The 22,235-nt window shown below is 53.0% G+C and overlaps 1 protein-coding gene across 1 annotated transcript in view; it reads left to right on the top strand.

Moving 5' to 3' along the window:
* PODXL2 (podocalyxin like 2) overlaps positions 1-21,683 on the top strand; it is a 33,206-nt gene extending 11,523 nt beyond the window's left edge. Inside the window, exons 3-8 of the mRNA XM_074913929.1 lie at positions 8,577-9,469; positions 10,499-10,573; positions 13,512-13,668; positions 15,141-15,202; positions 16,870-17,049; positions 17,390-21,683. Of these exons, the coding sequence (XP_074770030.1) occupies positions 8,577-9,469; positions 10,499-10,573; positions 13,512-13,668; positions 15,141-15,202; positions 16,870-17,049; positions 17,390-17,599 (1,577 nt within the window). The 3' untranslated portion in view covers positions 17,600-21,683. The remainder of the gene's footprint in view (positions 1-8,576; positions 9,470-10,498; positions 10,574-13,511; positions 13,669-15,140; positions 15,203-16,869; positions 17,050-17,389) is intronic.
* The last annotated feature ends 552 nt before the right edge of the window (positions 21,684-22,235 follow it).

Raw genomic sequence — 22,235 nt, 5'->3', positions numbered from 1 at the left:
GTGTTTTTTGAGATTACTGAGTCCCCTCCGGGGTCTCCCCCCGAGCCCCTCGTTGGCTTTGAGGCACTCTCAGGACGAGGGATGGGAGGAAGGAGGAGGAGAATTACAGGGTTTCCAGTAGCTTAGAAGATTATTTCACACGTTCCTGCTCTTAAGTGTCATGTGGGGCATGTATTAAGTGTTACCCAGGGGCCAGGCTTCAGCCTTATCCCTCCTCCCTCACCCGGTATCGCTGCCTCCCTTTCAGCAGGTCTGACCGAGGTCTGCAACTAGAAAGCACAAGTCTTGTTTTATCTCTGCTTCTATTTCTGTGATCTAAAAAAAAGGCCTGTGCTGACCCAGGGCCGAGGGCTGGCGCAGCGCGATGGCTCAGGCTGCCGGCGGGGCCCAGCGCGCGGCGGGACAGGGGCCATCCCAGTTCAGGTCTCCAAGGGCCTTTTGCTCAGCACCGGTGGTGCTGAACTCCCCGGCCGTGCTCTCGCTGCCCCGCGGGGCCCTGGCGGGGCGGCTGGTGCGGGGCCCTGGCGGCACAGCCGGGGGACACGCTGGGGCCGAGGCGCTCCCCGCGCTGGCAGCGCGCTCAGCGCCGCTTTTAGATGTGTGCCAGCAGGCACCTGCGTGTGCTCACAGATCGGGACGTGACTTGGAGAACAGCGTGTGCTTGTGCATTGAGAGCGAGATGCGCTGGGTACCCAGCCCAGCCTCGCCTCCCGCACGTGCCTCGCCCCATTTGTATGCAGAACGTGCTCCCTTCTCCTTCCGTTCTTGCCTGCAGTGCTTTCCTCCATGAACAGATGTGCTCTTTCAGCTGTCCTTTACGCGTACCCTGCCCTATCCTCTGCCCAGCTAACCGCTTCTGTGCTTCCAAGCACTGTTTTTTTTTCCCCTGGCTGTTGCTGTGTCCAGAGCTCATGTCTCGGTAGCATTGCAGAACCTTGGTTAATAGAGCAGCTTGAATTATTCAAGAGCTGGGAGCACATTTCAACTTAAAATTTAATTAGAAACCTGCTGTGTGTCATTTTACAATAAAGGATATTGTAATGGCATCCCTAAATTGGGCAGCCTTCTCCTGTCATGCAGAGCCTGTGCACGAGATGCACGTACCATGGATCTTGCATGCTGCATGTGTGACAGGTGCCATGTGATACCTCGTGGAACTGTGTGATGACATCTGTTAGATTATTTTCAACATATAAATCCATTAAACAGTTTCAAACAGCTGCTGTTTAACAAAAAAAAGGTTCATGGTATATGTTTTCCTTATGTGGGGTTGGTTTCTCTGACTGACAGTGAAATGTAGCCCGGCATGGTCAGTGGTTCTGTCCCAGGCACAGATCTGAGACCCTGCATCAATCAATTCACAAAACAGGATTGTTATCCTACTGGAGAGTGAAAATTCTCTGCTACAAAAGGAGACATGTGCTGGCTTCTCTTTGGGGCCTGGAATTGGTGGTGGTCTTGCAGACAGGCTAGATCTCCTGAGATTTCAAAACTGTATTAGTCATCTCTTTTTTTTTTTTTTTTTCCTTTTTTCCTTCTGAAGTCTGTGTGGGGAGACTCCTCTGCCTTTGTGTGACTTTGAGACTGCAAGAGATAAAAAGTAATAACAATCTGCAGCTGCTGCTTTTTTTTTTTCTAAGTGCACTCGAACATCCTTTAAAAATATTTCTATAAAACATGTGGCATCTAGGGCCACCTGTTAGTCCATTAGAAAGTGAGAACAAACTCCCACTGGCAGAGCACAGCTCAGCCTGGAGCTCTCTTTCTCCTGAATAACGTGCTTTTGCTGATTTATGCTACGGAACAGTAAATCTGTATTGACAGCAGTGAGCACCAGCCTGTAGAAGGGCCCTGATACCTGTCTCGTTCTGTCTGAGTGTGCACAGCAGTGCACACTTGCCTGTGTGCTAACCCATGCGCAGCTGCTGCCCAGCAGAGCTTCATCTGAAAGAGATGGATTAGGTCTGGTGGGAACGTGGATGCCATATCCTTAGGGAAGGAAGCCGTGTGTGACTCATACTTCAGCCAGGAGGCAAGTCTGTGGAGCTGTGAACCTGCTACTTCTGCATCCCACTGCCTTCGGGCTTCCAGGGAACCCAGAAGCTTCTCCGGTTGTAGTTTGGGCTTGGCTGCTTTGTCTCACCTTTGGTATCAGATTGGCCTGGGCCACAGATCAACCCTGAAGATACACTGGCCCTGCAGCGACTCGCATCTGGCCCTTCTTGTCCTCCTTTCCCTTCTTCCCACCTTCCCCATCTCGTTTTGCCTGGAGGCTTCCAATCCCCTGTGGTTTCCTGCTGTCACACTGGAACTCCTGGGCAACAGATGCAACATCTCTTTTAGTAGGGCTAGAAGATGGGTGGTGTTAGGGCTTCGGGTCCCTCTGGGTCCCTGATTTTTAGTGAAAGACTTGTGTGTTGGCGTGTCCGTCCTGGAGCGCTCCCTGGTTTGCGCCTCTTGGTGTTCTCCTTTGGCTCAGTCAGAACGCAGTGCCCCGTGTGTTCCCTGCCCAGTGAAGGCTCTAGGCTGAGGTAGCCTCATCGTTATTTGCTGGGAAGTTCAGGCTCCTGGAAACTGATGCAAGACTTGTGAATGAAGGCACTCAGTCCCTCTCCTCCCTTGCCCAACAGCTGGGTCCCTGAGCAGCGGAGTGCATCATCATCACATCTTCCAGTGTGATGGCGGGCTGGCATGGAGCTCGCTTCCTTACAGCCAGGGCCTGGGCTTTTAGCTCCAAGGTTGTGCATTTGAAGAGCAAGGCATGACTGCTGGGAGCTATCAGATCTAGTTTTACTGGGATGGCATGTGGCACTTTGAGGGGGGTGGGGCTGGAATTGTAATCTTTTAATTGTAGTAATTAGCAGAAGGGATTCCCAGGAGAGTTAGGATGAGCAATAGCAGGACAGACAAGTTAGAAGGACTGTATTTGAAGAAAACTAAATTTTCTGACCAGCTAATAGGATAAAATATCTTCCATCCCCAACTCTTCTCTAGTAGTGAGATTCACTCCTGTTCATGGTGAGCTACTTGCCTCTGGCCAGAGAGATCTCAGTCTCTCTCAGCCTTACAGAAATCTGCATCTTCATCCAGACTGACAGCAGATCTGCAGTTCTTAAAGCCGTGTTCAACCCAAGCATTAATGAAATGAAGCACCTGGTAAAGACCGTCAACATAAGCAGCTTAGCGCTGTGCAGCCCCCTGCCTGAGCTCAGCTCCCAGGGTGCCTCTTGTTGTCGCCCCGGTTTGGTGCCCGCTCACACGAGGTGATCTCTCTCGGGACAAGCCATCTCGCCCGGCACGTTGCTGGCAAAGGCTGACCTGTCGCAAAGAGGGTTTCTCTGTGCGTAGTGGTATTCTGGAGCAGCCATCCCCAGCCAACACTGTGTTTGGGTGAGGGTGGTTTATTCTGGCCTTACTGCAGTTGGTACCCTGAGCAGGAAAAGGCCTGGGGCTGTTTGGGAGCCGCTGTAGCACTCGGTGCCCAGGCTCTACCTGGATTCCAAGCATAATGAGACCTAACCACTTTGCTACCCTGGGCCTCTCTTTTGACTATGATCTCTTCTGTGTGTGTGTGTGGACCTGTCCTGGACTCACAGATAGTAACTTCTCCTCGCTCTTCCGGAAGATGAGGATATTAGCCCCAGCTGGCTCAGTTCCAGCACCAGTACTTGCATTCGCCTCTTTGAAATCCCCCTGCAGTTCCAATCCGATGGAGTGTGCCTTTTTGTAGCGAGACCCACTGCTCTACGCTGCCGCAGATACTGCCGCAGACCTGGCTGCGTTTTAAGCAGAGGGCACCTTGCACTTCCCAAAGCTGGCGGGGACTTTAGTATGGACGGTGCTGTCCGGCTGGGTGGTGGTGGTGGAAGCCCAGGAATGTTCTTTATTACAGCGCCTTCTAGTTACCAGTAATTCAATCGCTGGTTAACATGATCTTCCAGTTTAATCCAATAAAGACCTTATGGTCAGGTTATGTGTGCTAAAAACAAAGAGGGTCACCCTTTTTCTGAGCTGTCGCGGGTGCTTTAAACAGCTAGCAGTGGCGAATACAGGGTAGGGAACCTTGCAGGGCAGTAGGTGAGACAGCTCTTCTGAATGAAGGGGAAGCAGAAATGTGATGAATTAAAAGTCTGGCTGGGGGACCGTGCCTTGGCACAGTGCCAAGTCTAGGCCCATCTGGTGTCAGGGAAGTTTTGGTATTGATTTCAGAGCGAGCAGGACATCGCCTCCGTGGCGGCTCTCGCAGAGGTTTGGAGCTCATGTTCACCTCTCCCAGGACAAATCATCTCCTCGGGCAAAGGAAATGAATCTGTGTGAGCCAGACGAGGTCTGCTGGGAGATGTGAAGGGCAGGACTGGGAGTGCGAGATGGCTTCTTCAGAAAATACTGCCTGAGGGTCTTTGCAAGAGAGTTTGGAAGGGAAGAACTGGGGGGTGGGGGTGGAAAAGACAGCTGGATGTTGCAACGTGAGTAATATTGCTCCTGATGAAACGCATTAGGGGGCGAGCGAAGGATGTGGTGGCACAGGGGTGAGGTGGAGGTGTGGAATTTCATATAGGTGAGCCAGATTCCCAGGGGATGGTGTGACTGAGAAGCTCTGGGAGTATGTGATGTGGAGCTGTGGCTGCCCACCACGCTCGCCTGGTCCATCCCTGCTGGGCTGTCTGGCCAGGGGTGCTGGGTTCTGAGCTGCCCCCTCTGACCGCCCTCTGGCCAGGCTGGCTGCACTGTGGCTTGGCTGCTCTTTTTCATGACTGGAAGGGTTAGGTGGCACATGCCACCTCTGTGTGTGGCCACAAGTTCCTCTTGTGCTCCAGCCTACGGCTGATCTTGGTGGGACACTTCCAGAGGAGACCCGGGCAGGGAAGGCACCGATGGTGTTTGCAGTTACTGCCTCCTCCCTTCTCTTTGGCAGTGCTCTTCTTCCTCGCTGAAATCTGACGAGCTGATAAAAGAGCCTGACAAATTTGGCATTGCAGCCAGCTCCATACTACCTGTCTCCTTTAACAGAAGACCCTGCCCCGCTTCTGCAGCAGGAGCGCAGGTCACCCGAGTCTGTCTGGCCTCTGTTCCATGGTTGCTGTTTCTCCCCACAGAACCTGGTGGGGGTGGGAGTGGACAGCACCAGCACGGCTAGACCTTCGCCTGTGGGTGCACTTCCACGTGCTCAGGGTGGGAACCAGGGGTAGGGGCTCTGCTGAAGGTAGAGGACAACCAGGTGGGCCAGTGGGTTGTAGGGTCTAGAAGACCACTTGCTGAAGGGGAACTGCTAGATCAATGTTGGAAGGAGCCACTAAAAATGAGAGATGCCCTTTGCGTTCCCTTACGGTTGGGGGTGAGGGCAATTGAGGGAAATGCTGAGAACGCTCTCTAAATGGGAAAGCTCTTGGCTCTGCATTGCACAGGTGAGTGGCAAAAATCAACTTGTCTGGAAGAAGGTGCTGGGATCATACCAAGGAGATGGACAGGGTGCAAAAGTTCCTTCAGATCTTAGAAGAGGGATGTAAACTAGAAGAGAATATGAGTACCTTAGAGACCTGGTCTTGAGAAGTGGACAGACACCTGTGGTAGTGAGACAGTAGGAGGTGATTCCAGACAGGAACTAAGTGTCTAGCTGGAAAGTCTGGAAGGAAGGATTGACTCACCATCCTTGAACCTCTGAACCTGGAAAGTGATTGAGCCCCTCTGGGAAATGGCTTGCATGGAGAGCTCCTTGTTTTAAGAAGCCCAAGCAAGCACAACTGTGACCAAAACACCTCAATTTTCACTGTTCTCCGTGCAAATCTGGATAACAGCTCTCACAAGATCGGAGGGGAGTTGAGGTTATAATCATGGGGTCTTATGAACCGTACAAGAGAAGGATGCTCCCAGCTTAGCATGCAGGACAGTGGAGAGACTATCCTGCGAGTGGGGATGTTAACTCAGTTAGGAGTGAGTGTGAGGATTCCTGTGTCTGCCTCTGCCTTGTTGATTTGTTGGCCCAGAGAAGCAGCTCGGGTTTCAGTCTTTGGCTGCCTTGTGAGACAGAAGCCTGCTGGGAGAGAGTGGGATGGGTTCTCCCTGCGCTTCCATCCCCCGGGAGAGATGGCGGAGGCAGCGGTCGCTCTGCCGGCCTTAGATCTCGTCAGCAGAGAGGCAGCACGGCTGCAGCACGCGGGGCTTTCCCCGCGGGAGCTGCCTGGTCTGTGACAGAGCACCTAAAGGAAAGGTCGAATGTGTGACTTCAAAGGAGAGCTGACAGGCCAGCAGCATTTCTAGCTCCCACGGGGCAAACCTCACGCTGCTTTTCCCTGGTTTGTTTTTCTGCTGTGCCCATCTGCTAGTTCTTGCTCTCCTCCAGGTGGGAAGAGGGGCAGGGAAGAGAGGAGATGCAGAGGAGTCGAGAATAGCTGAGAGTGTCTTTAGGCAAAGAAGATGGCAGATTGGATCACTGAGCCTTGAAAATAACATCTCATCTGACAGAACCTTCTTTTAAGGGACAAACCCCTCACTTTTCACCCACAGCACACCAGGGCAGGCCGGGTTCCTGCTGAGGTTAGTGGGTTTGGTGCAAACCCTGAGTATCCCTGCAGGGGGAGGAGCAGAAGAGCCCTGAGAGATGCACTAAAACTTCGCTATCTCTCTGAAGAGGGTCCCGACCTGGTGTCCTCAACGCTGTGGTCTGCGGCTGTGCCTGCTGTCAACCACCATCCATCTAGCAAGGCAGTGACCCTGTCTGCAGACACTGGGCTGTGTAGCTGTTGGTAAGGGCCTTTGGGAAGACCAGGGCCAGGCAGTGGAGAGGAGCTGGTTTCGGTCTGTCTGTGCTGCCACTGATTGCTCTTACCAGCCGCCTTGGCCTCTGAGGGAGCACCACCAGGTAGGCTGTTGGGTAGCAAAAATCTTTTAATCCTCAAGGTCCTTGAGCAGAATTTCAGTCAGGATGGGTGCTCTCCATGGAAACACAGCCACAAAGTGAACATTGCTCGTGCCTGCGGTGCCCAGTAGATCTCAGTGCCTGTTTGCAGCCAGAACTCGGAGACAGTCACCACATCACAGCTCCAAAGGTCAGTTGGATCACACTTACCTCTGGACAGCATCTGGAGGGAGCTGCTGACAGCACGGAGGGAATAAGCTGTGGGTTAGGGAAGCCACCTGCCAGCTGAACAGGAGCATCTTTGCACCTCCTGCTCGGGGTGGAGGGAGCCACGGGGCTCTCTGCAAGGGAGGGATGGGGAGGAGCTGCAGGAGCAGCATGGGCAGTCCTGGTTGCCAGGGAGTATCCAAGGCAATGGATGTGTTTGCTGACATGGCCCTCCCTGCCTGGGAGCTCGCACCCACTCTGGCATCAGCAGGCGAGGGAGTGGAGTCAGGGATGCAGGAGATTCCCTGTGCAGGTCTGCTCTGTGAGGCATCCAGAGAGCTGCTGCCCACTCTGCTCCGTGGAGCATCAGCTTTGGCAGGCAGGAGAGGATGTGGGGGCCTTGGGGATTTCAAGCAAGTCAATAATAATAATAATAATAATAATAATAATCACCATAGGTGGGGCAAGGTGCTCGTTTCTAGCTGCAGAGGGGTCATCTTCCTGATCTTTCTCAGTCGGAGTATGTGCTGTGCTCTTCTTGGGGAGAAACGGAGTTCATTGGGATGCAAACTCCTCAAACAGCTCCTCGGGTACAGGCAGTTTCTCAAGACAGATGAAGGTTGATTTATGCCTGCTGGATTTGTGCCTGTCACTCTGTGCTTAACGCGTCTGATCTTACAGATACTCTCCTTATCCCGGGATCCCAGCTCCTTGCTGGGCTTCCAGAAGAAGCCCCTGCCTACTCTGACCTTACATTCGTGGGGTGCATCTTCTTCAGCATCTACACTGGTCTGGCAGCATCATGTGCATTTATGGTCAGAGCCACAGAACAACCAGGGGTTGAAGCTGGAGAGAGGGGAGTTAGATTTGGCTCCTGTTTCTGTTTTCTGTTTCCCTGCAGCAAAACTGTTCCTTAATGACATGAGAATCTCTGAATGCAGATGTTTGTGGGATGACTCTTCTGCTGTTATGCACTGCACAAACTGAAGTTCTGCATTTCAAAGATGTCCAGGTTGATTCAGGTTTTGGTGGTATTACCTGGGTGTGCCAGGGAGTAGGATCTGGTTTTGTTTCTCTTCCCGAGTATTTCCCATTTAGCTTGTGACTGACTGCTGCTGCCACGTCATACCTGCCTGAATCCCATCTGAAACGAACCTCTGGGTCCCAGCCCAATTCCTAACACTCATAACCTCACCTTAAGGATGCCAGGAGTCAAAACTTATTTATTACTGTCTGTGAAAGTGCAGGACGGAGTGGAGAGAATGAACATGTGAATTATCCCTAGGGAAAGTGGGTTCACTGGGGTGGGACAGGGGAGCTGGGGAAGCGCAGGAGGTTGCACTGCACTTATCAGATGGAATTGTTATTCTCAGTGGCAGGCTGCCTGCTCTTAGAGGGTCTCTGCCATTTGGCCCCATCTGTGGCTAGATGCACACAATGCAGCCAGCTCTCTGCCTCTCAAAGTTTATGGTTACTTGGGATGTGACACAAAGTCTTTTGGATCTCTCTTTAGATTACAGCTTTCCTGCTGCGTCTCAGAAGGCCCTGCTGAAAGGGAATGGGACACAGGTGAAAGACAACTGGGAAACAGCCACTCTCCAGCCGCCGGCAGAATTTGTTGAGCCTGACTTGCACACGCCTTTCTCCAGCACGCTGGAGGAAGAGGAGGGGCTGCTCCCGATAGACCACTCCAGAGGAGGAGTGGAGAGCCTCCAGACCTCCGAGCCAGAGGCTACCTCTTCTGAACCAGAGGGCCAAGAGGACTCCACTCTTCTGTTTTCCACAGCCTCCGCCAGGCCAGGTATTGTGACCGAGGCAGCCATAGGAGGGCAAGAAGAGGACTCTGTTCCTCCAGGCTTAGACCTTGGGAGCAGCATGGGGCCAGGTCTTCTGCCTGTGTCCTCTGTTTTTTCTACTACTGTTGCTGCAAGGTCTCCCAGTGTTTCAGAAGAGCCCTTTGAGGTGACAGCTGGGGACACGTGGGCTGTTGGGGGAGCGGATTTGGAGCTGACTGTGACTACCACGAGAGCAGAGCTTGCAGAGACCACAGTGGAGGCTGGTGGGGAAGAGCATTCGGCCAGAGAGGAGGTCTCGGAGACCACAGTGGGGTGGGAGATGCTGGAGCCCACGGTGCTAACCGAAATGGAGCAGGCAGTGGGAACGCCCGTGGGGACACCCTCTCCTGGAGGCGGCTCCCCAGGCACCCAGACTCTTCCTGGGAGTGAGCAGCACCCCGCTGCTTCTGCGTCTCCGTGGGACAGGGCTGATGAGCCTGCGCTGGATCCCGTTTGGAATGACACCGAGTCAGCCACTGAGACCGTGGCAGCAGAGAGGAGCTTGTCACCACAGGCTGGGGATGCCCGCGTGGCCGTGCTGCCAACGGAGCTGCCCTGGGACTCAGCACAGGTAGCGCGGGGCGCAGGGCGGGGTGGGAGCTTGCAGTCAGATATCTGGGTTCTTCTCTCTCGGGGGGGGGGGGTGTTTAACCCCTTAACCTTACCCATGTCCCTCAGTGTGACTGGTGGAAGTGGCTTCTTCTCTTCACCCAGCCAAAACTGAATTTTGGAGAGAGTTTTTCACAGCACTTCTTAAGGTATCCGTGATCCTCGGTGAAAGCTCTGCCCCCTCACATCTTCCCCAACAAACTGCTGCACAAAATCCTGCTTCTAATAAACAACTGCCCTCTGGGGCACGCACGGCAGCGAAAGCTTCTTGTTTTCTCAGCGTGCGTTATTGGAAGTGTCAGGACAAAAACGGCCCCGAGGATTTCTGGGGAGGGAGTGAGAAGCAAGTGCTATTTTTGCTGCTGCTGCTGCCTGCAGAGGGACCAGATGCAGAGCAGGTGGAGCGGGGTCCAGCGAGCTGTGAGGATGTTGGTCTAGGAGAGCCCATGGGAGAGGAGGTGTGAGGTGAACTGCAGTTCCTGAATCCAGCAAACTGGCAGCTGGTTAAGGGGAGATAGGTAGCAGGAGCTGACTGGTGAGAAAGTACTGGGGAAAGCTTTTAATTTTGCTTTCTGCCCTACAGTACTGAGGACCCTGAGCAAGTGATGTAGTCCCTCTGAGTCCTGGCTGCAAAGTGCTGCCCTTCCTCACTGGTTTGTTTAAGGACCACGGAGGCTCCTGGTTAGGTTTTGTGTTAAGTGCTGATCACGTACAGAGTACGGCTGCAGGCTGGAGAGCTTTCCCCTGGGTACCTGAGTCCTCCTGGAGTCTAGACAGAGGAAAGCTTGGCTGTGGCAAGCTGGCACAGGAACTTTGTCCCTGCCCCGTGCGTGGTGATTCCTCCGTAACACAGAGTTAGAGGGCAGTTACATCCTTGGAGAAGTGCTTCTCGGGGGTATGGCACAGCCCCTTCTCCCTGTGTACCCTGTGCTTTCAGCGGGAGAGCTGCATTCGCTACCCAAACCCAGCTGTCTTTTCCTTGTCTCTCCAGGTGATCTGCAAAGATTGGAGCAACCTTGCGGGGAAGAACTACGTCATCCTGAATATGTCAGATAACATCGACTGTGTAAGTCAGTCCAAAGAGACCTGATGGCATGGGGGGAATAGTGCTTAGAGAAGAGGAGGCAGGCGCAGCTCTTGCTGTCTGCTTTCACTGCAAAACATTTGAAAAGCACTAAACCTCAACCTCCCTGTAGAGGCTGTGGAGAGAAAGGGAGGAAGACAGAAATATTCCTGTTCTCCAGAAGGGAAAAGAGTGGGTGGAGAGAGAAGATTTTGCTCAAAGTCTAGCACATGTCAGGCCCATATTGGATTTTGACTAACTTCTGGCTGCTAGTCTGTGCCAGTCAGTACCTGCATTGTCATGAGACAGGGGAGCTTTTAACGTTGCACCTCTTACTGGTAGGAAATGTGGCCGGATTGAAGCGTGATTCTCCTTCCTTCTCTTCCTTTTCCTTCCCCTCCTTCCAGGATATAGTAATGTTCCTCTGATGGCTCAGAGGAATAGGGACTCCCCATTTGCAGTGTAAATGGTTCGGTGTCAAGCAGCTGTCACTAAATCTTCCTTAAGTGCCTCTTCTCCCCACCCTGTTATCTCGTGTGTTATCTGGGTCTGTTAACCAGCCACGCTCTGCTAATCCAATGCCTGTCCATCCATCCCCATAAAGCTGCAGTTAATTCATGAGCCCGGAGCCCCTTGTGGCTCCCTGGTAAAAGGGCTCGTTCACCTCTGCTGGGCCTTTTATCAGGCACTTTAAAACCAGTTGTGAAAGGCCTGGGGTCAAGGTGCCTTTCATAATTCTAAGAAATGATTAGGAGCTTGACAGCCCGAGACTGAAATGTTTCATCGGGGAGCTGTGTTCTGGCCTCGTGTGTCTGTACTCTTGCTTTCTGCGGCTCCTGCTCTGGGCAGAGCCAGCTGCTTTGTTACTGTGTGGCTCTGACTTATTGCCACTACTGGCGACTTCTTGGGGGTTTTTGTGTGTGGCATTTTTATTTTTTTAAGGTGAACTTTTTGGGAGCAGGGACAACGGGGGATTCCTATACACAGTAAAGTATGCTGACTGCTTTAGGGGTGGATGAAAAGCCATCTTGTTCCTCCTGATTTAGGCAAACCAGTTTGGAGGGTTTTAAGTATCTCTGCTACAGTTCGCAAAAGCAACTCAGAAAACTGGTCCTTGAAAACCAAAGTTCTGCTGCCCTGTTTCCTCCATGTCCTAGTCCCCTTGCTCTTTCTCCCACTTCTGTGGAGTTTAAATGCTCGTTCATTCTGTGTATGTGGTAGCTTCCTCCCTGTGGTCACTTGCACTTGTGTAGTTTAAACTACTAGAAGGGTGAGAACTGAAAAGCAGATGTCTCTTGACCAAACTCTGTCTTTATTGTTGAATCCTCAGTTCTGCCTTGCTAAAAGAAGACAGTGCCCTGGGATAGGCAGGACTGAACTGTTTTTCTACTTGATTTCATGTTTCAAAACATATTTCCCAAGGAATGATTTGTGCTGTCTTCCCCTTTATTCAAAGGGACGTTTGTCAACATACATATTTAACAGGAACATTGCTTTGTTCCCTGCCTCCCATTACCACTTTGCATGGCTGAAGCTGGAATCAAGCTCTTCTCCTTTCCACTGATGTTGATGCCGTTTCCTTCCTACCCGTGGTAATTTACTCACTTTGGGCAGCTTGCCTACCCTCTGCCTGTCCCTTTTGCTTTCTGGTTTCTGTATCCAAACCCCGTGGTGTTTGGCTTTCCAGGGTTGTGAGGGAGAACCTGCATTTGCAAGTGCTGTAGTTTAAATTAGTGGAATGGGGATTCCTCACGTATTTCCTATGTTTTGATGCCCTGACCGAGTGTGGTACCGAGTCCTGCTGAAAAGCTGAGGGACGTGGAGGATGCTTAACCCCCCCAGAGCGTCGCACCTTGAGCCTTAATGTTCCCCAGAGCACCAGGCTTTTACCTGCTGCAGGGCTGATGTCTGTATTGCTGGGTTAAGCTGGCAGCCCGTTTATCTCCCTAATGGGCTCTGGGCAAGGCAGGCACTTCGGTCTCTTCCTGGGCACCTCTCCCACTCAATATACCTGGGAATTTTGCCCAAGTGAGGGCTGCAGGATCTGACCCAACACTGGCTACACGTCAGGAGCCGACCTCCACCTCAGCTCCTTCACAGCTCCCTTTTCTCCACCACAGAGCATCTATCTGTGTTCTTCAGCCTCTGTTTTCCCCATCGCTAGAAACATTTCACCTCTGTCCTCCTCCTGCTCCTGGGCTCAGCTGCTCCCCCTTCCTCTGCATCCCCCAAACCGGCCGCAGGCTGCCAGGGGGGCCGGGGCTGGAGCTGAGCAGCATGGTGCTGCGTCCTGGTGCTGCGTCCTCCTGCTGCGGCTCCTGCCCCCCCGCGCCCAGACCGTAACCTGGTGAGAGGAGGCACTGGCAGCCCCTTGTGATTCAGGCCTCAGTCATCGGTGTCTTTTCCAATTAGGCCATTTTCGGCACAGGCCTGTGCCTGCCCTGAGCGCTTCGAATTGCCATGGCAACAGGAGCTCTCCATTTTATTAATCATCTGTGTGGCCTTCAGGTTGGCATGGCAACCGGAGATAAGAATAGAAACACAGGAGTGAGAAAGCAGCAAAGGAGCCCACTGAGGGATGGCTGGAGCACGTCAGGCTGAGCGGCGCCTGCTGACCCAGCGCTGGCTGTGGGGAAGAACCTGGCTGCTTCCTCCTGGCCTTACACCATAACGTCACTGTGTGCTGGGGGAGCTGGGCTGGCACCGTGTGGGGTGCGTGGCGGCCACAGGAGCCCTGGAGGAGGGTTGATGTGTCAGGAGATGTGTGTGTGGGTCCAGGCTGGGGTACCGGGGCTGTGTGGAGAGCGTTGCACCAGGTTTAGCGTCGCTGGCTTTTGGGCACGCCTGGCTCAGGGCTCCGGGCGCTGCCCCCTGCCAGTCCTGCAGTGCTACACCTGCCCTGTCCCACCATGTGCTCACCAAGGTCCCTTTCCTGTGGCAGGAGGAGTTTCGGCTGGAGAGGGGTCCCCAGCTGTTGGCACTGGTGGAGGATGCCTTCTCCAGGCAGGCAGAGGGGCTGCAGGACCGCTGGCTGATCTCTCTGAGCAAACCCAACGAGAACGACAAGCACTTGCTCATGACACTGGCGGGGGAACAGGGTAAGTGCTGAGAGAAGGAGCCTTCCCGTGATGGGGGGGTGTGTTTAAGGGGCTCTCAAATGGAGGAAGGAGCTTTCACTCTCCAATCCATTTCAATCCCACCAGTTGAGAGATGGAAGGGGACTGAGGACATAAGACCCTTTTTCTTGACATCTGCCTTCTGGCTTGTCCCCCGCCACTTGCATGAAGCTCCATCTTCTGCGCTTTGCCTCCTGCTTTGCTCCCTCCCCGGACTGCCTTCACTCGAGTGTCCCTCAGCTTAATCCCAGTCCTTACGTACTCTCCTTCAGGAGCAGGCCACTGCAATGGTGGGACATGGCAGCCTGCTCTTAGTTCACTTCTTAACACTACATGAGTGTTGTCCAAACTGGGCCAGTCCTGACAGTGCCTCCCCTGCATCCCCAAAGAAACAAAAGCTGACAGTGGAAGGTGGGCTGGGCTGGACCCCCCTTTTGGTAGGGGGGTGCTTTTCCTGTACGTCAGTATGTGCTGCTGCCTGCTTAGTAGACAGCTAAGAAAAATAAAGTTGACATTATGGCCTATATGAAAAAAAAAGCCAACAGTATTCTGAAATGTCCCACAGTGACAGGAAAATAGAGCTAACATTTAAGTGGTATTTGCTGTGCTGATGCCATTGCATGTCTCCCAAGCCCTTGGGCTGGAGCCTGTGCCGGTGAAAAGGCTTTGGTGAACATTTGGTCTTCTAAACTAACTTCATGACATCGTGAGAGGGACATCCCCCTTCCTGGAGAAGAAACCAGTTCTGAACTCCAGAAGCACAGCCGGGCTGGGAGATACCCCTGAGTTTAGAAACCTCAGGAACCAAAGTATTTTCTGCTCTGAATAATCAAGCTTTTGTTCAGTTCCTCTTTTTACTGCTGTGCAAGTGAAGGGAGAAATGGGCCTCAGCCTCTAAATCCTCCCTGACTGCTCCTGTTCTGCCTCGGAGAGCACCTGGGAGCTGGGAGGGAGGGAGGCTCCCGGGAAGGGGTGGCTCAGCTGGGCCGGTGGCTCTGCCTGGAGCTGTCTCCTGCCGGGAGCGGAGCACAGCACCTCACCAGGCTGCTCTGCCGAGCAAAACACTCCTGAGAAAGGTTGTGGCTGGTGAGCCTGGAGCTCTGTGGGGATCCCTGGAGTGCTGCAGCTCAGGATGGAGTTGTGCTGGACAGGGAGGCTGGATCGGGCAGCATCCCTGACTTTGTGGGTGTTGCTGCTCACTCCAGAGCACACACAGACCCCGAGAGCTTCTGTAGCTGTGGGGAGGGCACCTAGGTGCCTCTAGCATCAGTTCATGCCTGGATTATTTTCCCCGCTTTAAAGAGCATTTGGTTGTGGTCCTTGCATTCTTTCAGCCTCCTCATATAAAGTACCACTGAACAAAAGTGCACTTTCCCATTCTGTTGGGGGCTTCACAGTGATGGGTACATCTACCTGAGCTGAGAGCAGCACTGATCTCTCCCTCTCCTTTACAGGCATCATCCCTACAAAAGATGTTCTCATGGCACTGGGGGATGTTAAGAGGAGCTTAGCAGAGGTAAGAGCCCGTCTGTCTCCATCCATTCGTTAAGACTAGCTATACAATTAGAATAAGCACCTTGAAAACTGGGAGCATACCCGAGTCCAGCCAAGTGCTGAACCCACAGCAGGCAAACGGATGAGTCAGGCACTTGGCAAACTCCCTTCTCTCCTCTCTGGTAGTCGCCAGGCCATCAGACGTCTGCTCCCATTAAGGGAGTAACTGTGGGTTATTCCCTCCCTGCTTTTCTGGCGTGGTTGTGAAGCTGCTTTTGGCACGCTCGTTTTGCTGGGATACTGGGTCTCATCCCTTCGACACTGTTGCCTGTGGTGAGGAGGGTGCTGCGGAGCCCCAGGATTGGCCCTGCTCACCCTACAGCTGATTTACCTACACGGGCTGCTCAAGTAGCTCAAGTTGTGCTGGAGGAGGGGGGAGAGGTGCCTGTACTAGATGGGACACATTCACACACCTTCTTCCTGCAATCCCAGGGTCTGCATCCCACCCCTTTAGACAGGTGCCTACGCAAGAGCAGGCAGAGGACTGGGCTGCGCTTCCAGCTGCCCCTAGCCCTCGCCTGTTCCCCTCTAACCCGGGGCGGCTTGGAAGAGGGTGGAGATGAGGGCAAATTAGTCCCATGATCTGACTTTGCCCCTTAGGCCTGTGAGACGTGTAGGCACTCAGTGCCCAGTTCAGCTTGGGTTTTTTTACACTACTGGAGTAATTCTGCTGCCTTTTTAGCAGCAGAGTTGGGCCACGGCCTTGCTGGCTGTCTGCTCTCAGGTTTTTCCCTGACCTGACAAACCGGTGCAGTTAGACAAAGCAAATTAAGTGCTCAGTGCTGTATTGATTGGCTTACACTAGAGAAAGTGTGAAGAGCCGACCCTCTAGAAATTGTGTGACTGAGGTATCAGCGGCTAGATCTGTCCAGAAAGAAGGATTTGCGTCAGCGCAAGGTTTGACCTCTTTGTGCAACTGTGACCCTGTGTGAACGTGCATCCTACCAGAGCAGCACCTCACCACCTGCCTCCAGCTCTATCAATAATGAAACGCTGCTCGTTGTGCCGACCTTGCGCCTGGAGGGAGGAGGAAGGGTGTTCTCTTACACCGGTCATACTGTTGAATTGATATGTAACCCCCTTGAAATCCGCCGAGTCACTGGGACTGGTGTTGGGCTTTGCTGACAACCACAGGGGCCCGTTTCTAGGGCAGCTTTTGGAATCAGTGGGCAGCTGTCCACTTCCAAGGCAGCGGAAAGACCGCTATACCCTCTTAGGACCAGAGCTTTAATGAAAATCTATTTATTATGGTTTCATTCTCTGTCACACGGTCGCCAAAGCCTCAGCACCCCTCAGTGGTCCATGTTTTGTTTTGGGTACTCATAATCTTGGGCAGTTTCTCCCATGGAGGCCTCTTTGTCTTCCACATAGGTGTGGTCCTTGTGCAGGTGATCAGGGTAAGACTGTGCCTACTGTCATTTGCTGACGTGTCACTTTTCACTGAAGATGGTGTTAAATTTAGCCGTGTGCCTTCTAGTCGTGTAGGACAGCATACATCCTTCTCCCCAACCCTGGCTTTTGGTTCCTCTGCCCACAGTGGTGGCCCTGTATTTGGACCCTGGGAAGTCTGAACAGGATCCCACCTGTCTGCAGGCCAGAGGATTTAGTATACTCCTTTTTTCCTTCCAGATTGGCATCCAGAATTACTCAACCACAACAAGCTGCCAGTCGCACCCCAACCAGACACGCAGCGATTATGGGAAACTCTTTGTGGTACTGGTGATCATTGGCTCCATCTGTGCCATCATCATTGTACTGGGGCTCATATACAACTGCTGGCAGAGACGCCTGCCCAAGATGAAGAACATGGTGAGCACAGGACGGGTGGAGGAGGTGGCCAGACTCTTAGCCCTTGGGGAGGAGGGGATTGGAAAGTTAAGAGGGAGGTTGTTTTCCCCTGTCTACTTACTGGACATAGCGCTGGAGCAGCAAGGGCGCCCATTCGGGTGTGAGAGATGCAAACCTGTCTCTTGCTGTGCTCAGGACAGCTCATTTCCACTGCGAGGGCTGGGCCAGGAGTCAGTTTACCTTCTCGCACTGCCCCTGCAGAGTCCTCAGTGGCCCTTACAGCCTGGTCTGATTGGGCTTCTCAGCAGCATTAAGACCTGTCCTCCTTTGTCTCCGTTTGTGTTCCTTTCGTCCTTCGCAGTCGCACGGCGAGGAGCTGCGCTTTGTTGAGAACGGCTGCCATGACAACCCCACCTTGGACGTGGCCAGTGACAGCCAGTCAGAGATGCAGGAGAAGAAGCCAAGCGTGAACGGTGGAAACACCATCAACGGCCCCGACAGCTGGGATGTCCTGATCAATAAGCAGGCGAGCGAGGATGTGGATGTGTTTGAGGAAGACACGCATCTTTAGAAAAAGAAGGGAGGGAACCACCCCCTTAAATACATTTGTCTCTCTCCTATCTTGACTGATGGACCATGGGATCAGGTGGCTTCTCAGGAACTTCTTAAAGGCTTGGGATGGCTCAAGTCTTTGGGCAAGTTTTTCCAATAGAAGTCCTGAGCCCTCACTGGGGCTTGGAGCCGGGAGGATCACTGAACAGAGGGATACGGGAGGGGTGGGTTTGTAGGTCTCTGTGTGTGTGTTCCTGTCAGTAGCACCAATGCTTTTATCACCTTTAAATGCACTTACTGTAGCTCTCTGGTAGTGGCTGGGCTTGAGAAACAAGGCAGTGGGGCTAAGTCTGCCACCAAGAGTCCAGCTCGGGGAAGGAAATTCACTTTGGGAGTCCAGCTGGAGCTACGGCAGCCACATCCTGACCTTGAGATCCCATTCAGTCCCTGCAGGTGCATTCTGGATGGAGGGGAGCCAAGACTCAGTCGATATCCTGGGCAGAGTTTGCATTCCACATGTGAAAAGAGGTTTTCTAGTGCTCTAGCATTCAGCTGCTAATTAGATGGGCTGATGTTTACATTCGGGGGAAAAAAAAATCCCACTGTCATCTCATTTCCCCCCTTGAACCACAAACAGCCCCACTCCCTTTTTCAGCTCCGCAGCTCCAAGCTGAGTTTGCAAAGTTTGAGCACTTTACTCTTGCTTGGCTGACTGCAGAGAATTCGGTGCCATGGTGCAGCATCTTAGCTGAAAATTTGCTTTAGGTTGGAGAGTTGCTCAAAAAAGGACATTGACATGCCTCTTTCACACAACAGCCTGTGAAATCAGCAGCAAAGTATCCCTTGTCTAAGTATCAGTTTTAGACTGGCAGGCCTCCTCCACTCCTGTTCTGTTTTCCAGGATAGTTTGGTTTCAGTTGGTCTTCTTGAGGTAAAGACTATGTGAGACTTTTTATACAGGGAGAAAAGTAAAAAATTGGAAACAGATCATTTTCTGGTCCTTTTGTTTCCTTTTCCACATCCTGCCCTGAGGGGGGGAAATGTTTAATGTCCCACAGGTGTAAATTGGGGTAACATCTTTAAAATCACTGCATTTAAGCAAGTGTAAAAGCCAGTTCAGATGAGATGAGAATCAGATCTAAGAGCTCCCCGATGAACGTTTCTCAGGCATGCCTCAGGCAACTTTGAGGCTCCAGCTCCCTGAAGATGTGTGATAAAAGGCACGTGAATATGCATAATTGTTCTCTGAGCCCTGCCTAAACTGAGACTCAGAACTACTGTCAAGCCTGAAATCCCAGAACATTTGTTTCGTCTGTCATCAAGGGATTGAGGGACTTGCTTCTGTCAGAGGCAGCAGCATTCCTCTCTTAGGGTGATCTGCATCCTTGCTTACTGGGAGATGCAGCTTCGCGTTTGGTCTCTAAGGGAACCTTTGTACAGAAAGACCCCAGATATGCAGCCTGATGCCAAGCCTGTAAATCTACCCCTGTATGTACAGATATTTTAGCATGTTCATCCCTGCTGTGAGTGCCTAAGCCAAGGTACGAGTCTGTTGTTTCATTTTGCATAGCGCTTTGCATACAAACTGAATCACAGATCATCTCGAGGTAGGACCACGTGGAGATCAGTCCGTTAGGGATTCAAGGAAGGCAACAGTCTTTGGTTTCCTATCCAGATTCCCATTTTCAGTGTTTTTTATGCTGCCTCCATACCTTTCCCTGTGTTTTGTAGGAGATGGAGGTGATCAGCTCCTTTCCTATCTCGTCGGTAGGGTTGCAGAGATGCTCGGAGGAGTTCCCTCTCCTGCCCAGCAGTTGGTAACGGGGGACAGTCCGTGACCGCCCCTTGCTGAGTTTGATGGGTCTGTGCAGTCAGACTGCACAAGTTCAGTGGCTGTGTTGATAGCACTTTGGAGCTCACAGGATTAAATGCAAGTTGTTGTTATGATATGGTGAGTAAATTAAAGCATGGAGTTAAAATTTAAGTTTGTATAGCACTTAGCATAACAGGGCCTGGCATGGCCATGGCCTTTAGGCAGTTTCACCGTATAAATGTTCCTATAATCCTCATTAAATACGTTTTTAACGCCCCGTGGCTATTAAAAAGATAATGGCACCGATCAGATGTGAATCAGTTCACCCACAAAACACTTCCTTGATGCACATCGTTGCTAGGAGCTGCTTTGCTGCCCTGTTTTCTCTTCCCCTTTACTAATTCAGAGAAACAACAAGGAGCTGGTAAAGCAATGCTTCTGGCTGGGCTCAGCACCTCCTCATTTGGTGTGAAGTCTTCAGACTTTAAAGAAGCCAAGGGGACTGTGCGGGCTTATTAATAAGTTAGCAAGTTCTCCTGATTTGCTCTTCTGGCTTCTTACGGTTTGAAGGTTTTCCGGAGGCTGTAGAGCTCTCTTCTGCATCTGGAGAGTGTGTGAGGGCGGCTGTCGCGAGGCTGAGAACAATCTGCTGTCTCTGACAGGGTGCACCTGGCGGTATCATCTCAGTTTAGCTCCAGAAATCTACTGGTTAATAGCATTCCACTTTAGTCTGGTGATACTTTTTATACCTTTACCGTTTGTTTTTCCTCTGTATCATGTTTTTTGCACTAGGCTGATCTTGTTAAGTCGATTGCACTGTTGTCCCTCTCCCCTCAGCCTTGCAGAGACGGGCCATCTCCGGGGACCTGCGGGCTGGGGAGCACTGTAGAGAGGCTGTCGGTAGCCCACTTCCTCTGTTGTTCAGTGCTTGGGTTTCCAGCTCTACACAGGGAGGATTTAGAGGAAGAGAAACTTTGTCTTAGCGTTTGTAACAGGAAGCTTTTCTATCACCTTAATGTAGTTGAACTTCTTTTTAACAAAAACTGTCAAAGCTGGACTTCTCAGAGCGGTGTGCCAGGCAGCAGAGCAGATGCAGGAGACAAAGTGATTGATTCCTGGAGTCCTGTTTTCCACCTACTCGGACTTCACTGTCTTCCCATCTGCCAAACGTTTGATCGCACTGACACCTGGTGGCTGCTGGGAGTTGGAGACGAAAAATAATTGGACAAAGGTACTTTTCCCCCTTCTTAGCTCCACGTATTTGTTTCCTGTGACTTGCCTAGGACAGTCACTCGTCTTATTGGCGAGGGGCTGCTGGACTTGCCTGTGAGCAGAGGGGCTCTCACCAAGCACGTCAGGGATGGTTTGTGTGAGGACATCCCCGTCTGCAAAGCAGCGAGATGGGACGTTCCCCGCAGTCACCGGTCTAGAGCTCCATCAGCCTCAGCTCCATCTCCCTGCTTCCTCCTCCACTCGCCCCGTCTCATCCTGGGGAGTACAGGCAGAAAACGGAGGCTCTGGCTTGAAATGGAGGTGGCTCTTCTGAGAGAGCATCAGGGGCTAGTGTGAGGAGCTCTGTGCCCCTGGCAACACTGGTGATGGCCAAGATCAGCGTGGCTCTCCATCTCCGTGGGACAGTGGCCAGATCTGGGATGGCCAAGCTGCAGATTCCTCCCAGGTGACTAGAACAGGGTCTGTGATGCGGAGTCCAACATGTGCGAGGGCTCTGCATCCTGCAGACGCCTGGTGGCATGGAGGGTGTAAAGAAACAACGCAAAGTGACCTGGTAACCGTGGAGTATGTAATGCAGGTTGAGAATACAGTTCCAGATGCCACCTTAAGGATCCCTCCGGCCGAAGGATGCAGCATGAAACGAGGTATATTTATCCTATGGATTGCTGCAGAATGACCTTAGAGCATTGCAGCAGGATCCCACGGCAGCCCTTGCCCTCAGCAGCTCGTCTGTTCCCGTCCACTTTCGCAGCCACGCAGGAGCCACCTCTCCTTCACAGAGGGTTTGGAGGAGCTTGAACAGTCAGAGGCAACCACCACCTTCATCTGTGCTGGCTCATGAGAGCCTCGTGGGCTCGTGTCGGCTGACAGCCAGGCTCCCAGCCCTTCTCGACGCCCTTGTTCCTGCTGGACCTAAACTGCCTGCAAGCCCTGGCCCCTGCTTGGGATTGCTGCTGGAGAACACTTAGAAACACTCGCGTCTGGCCCTGGAAGCGACAGGGTTGTGGTTTTTGTTTTCTTTGCAATAAAACGCACCTCCTGGGTGTCTGAACACTGACCCGAGTGGAGTCCTTTCCTTGGTTGCATCTGCCTGAATTCACATCTGTTCAGGCGGTGTTGGCCAAGGTCCCTCTGCTGGGATGGGGGGCGGTCAGCCTTGCCCCCCCTGCCCCACAGAGCTGTGCCAGGTGCCCGGGCTGGGGGAAACTGGCTTCCCCCGGTGGGGTGCCCGTCCCAGCCCGGTGGGGTGCTGTCCCAGCCCGGTGGGGTGCCCCCTTGCCCCCCAGGGCCCCTGTTCCCCGCCAGCCTGGCTTAGCACAACCTCTGCTGCAGAGCAGAGCCCCTGCGGGTGCCCGCCCTGTGCCAGCCGTGTCCCGGAGCAGGTGCCCCCACCAGCCCCCGCTCCAGAGCTGGGCCCCACGCAGGTGCGTGTGTTCCAGGCCCCGCCACGCTCTGGGCCAGGCTCCCCCCTCAGCCGTGTTCCGGAGCACCGCCGCCGCACGCTTGGTCCAGAGCAGACCCCCCCGCCCCGCGCCGCCCCCCGCCTGCAGCTGCTCCCCCAGGCCGCGGGGGGCGCTGTGCCGCTCCTCCGCCCCGCCCCGCCCCGCCT

This window comes from Athene noctua, chromosome 10 (genome assembly GCF_965140245.1).
Source record: "Athene noctua chromosome 10, bAthNoc1.hap1.1, whole genome shotgun sequence".
Lineage (NCBI taxonomy): Eukaryota > Metazoa > Chordata > Aves > Strigiformes > Strigidae > Athene > Athene noctua.
Note: the sequence above shows the minus strand (reverse complement) of the source record. Positions and strands in the feature narration are given on the sequence as shown.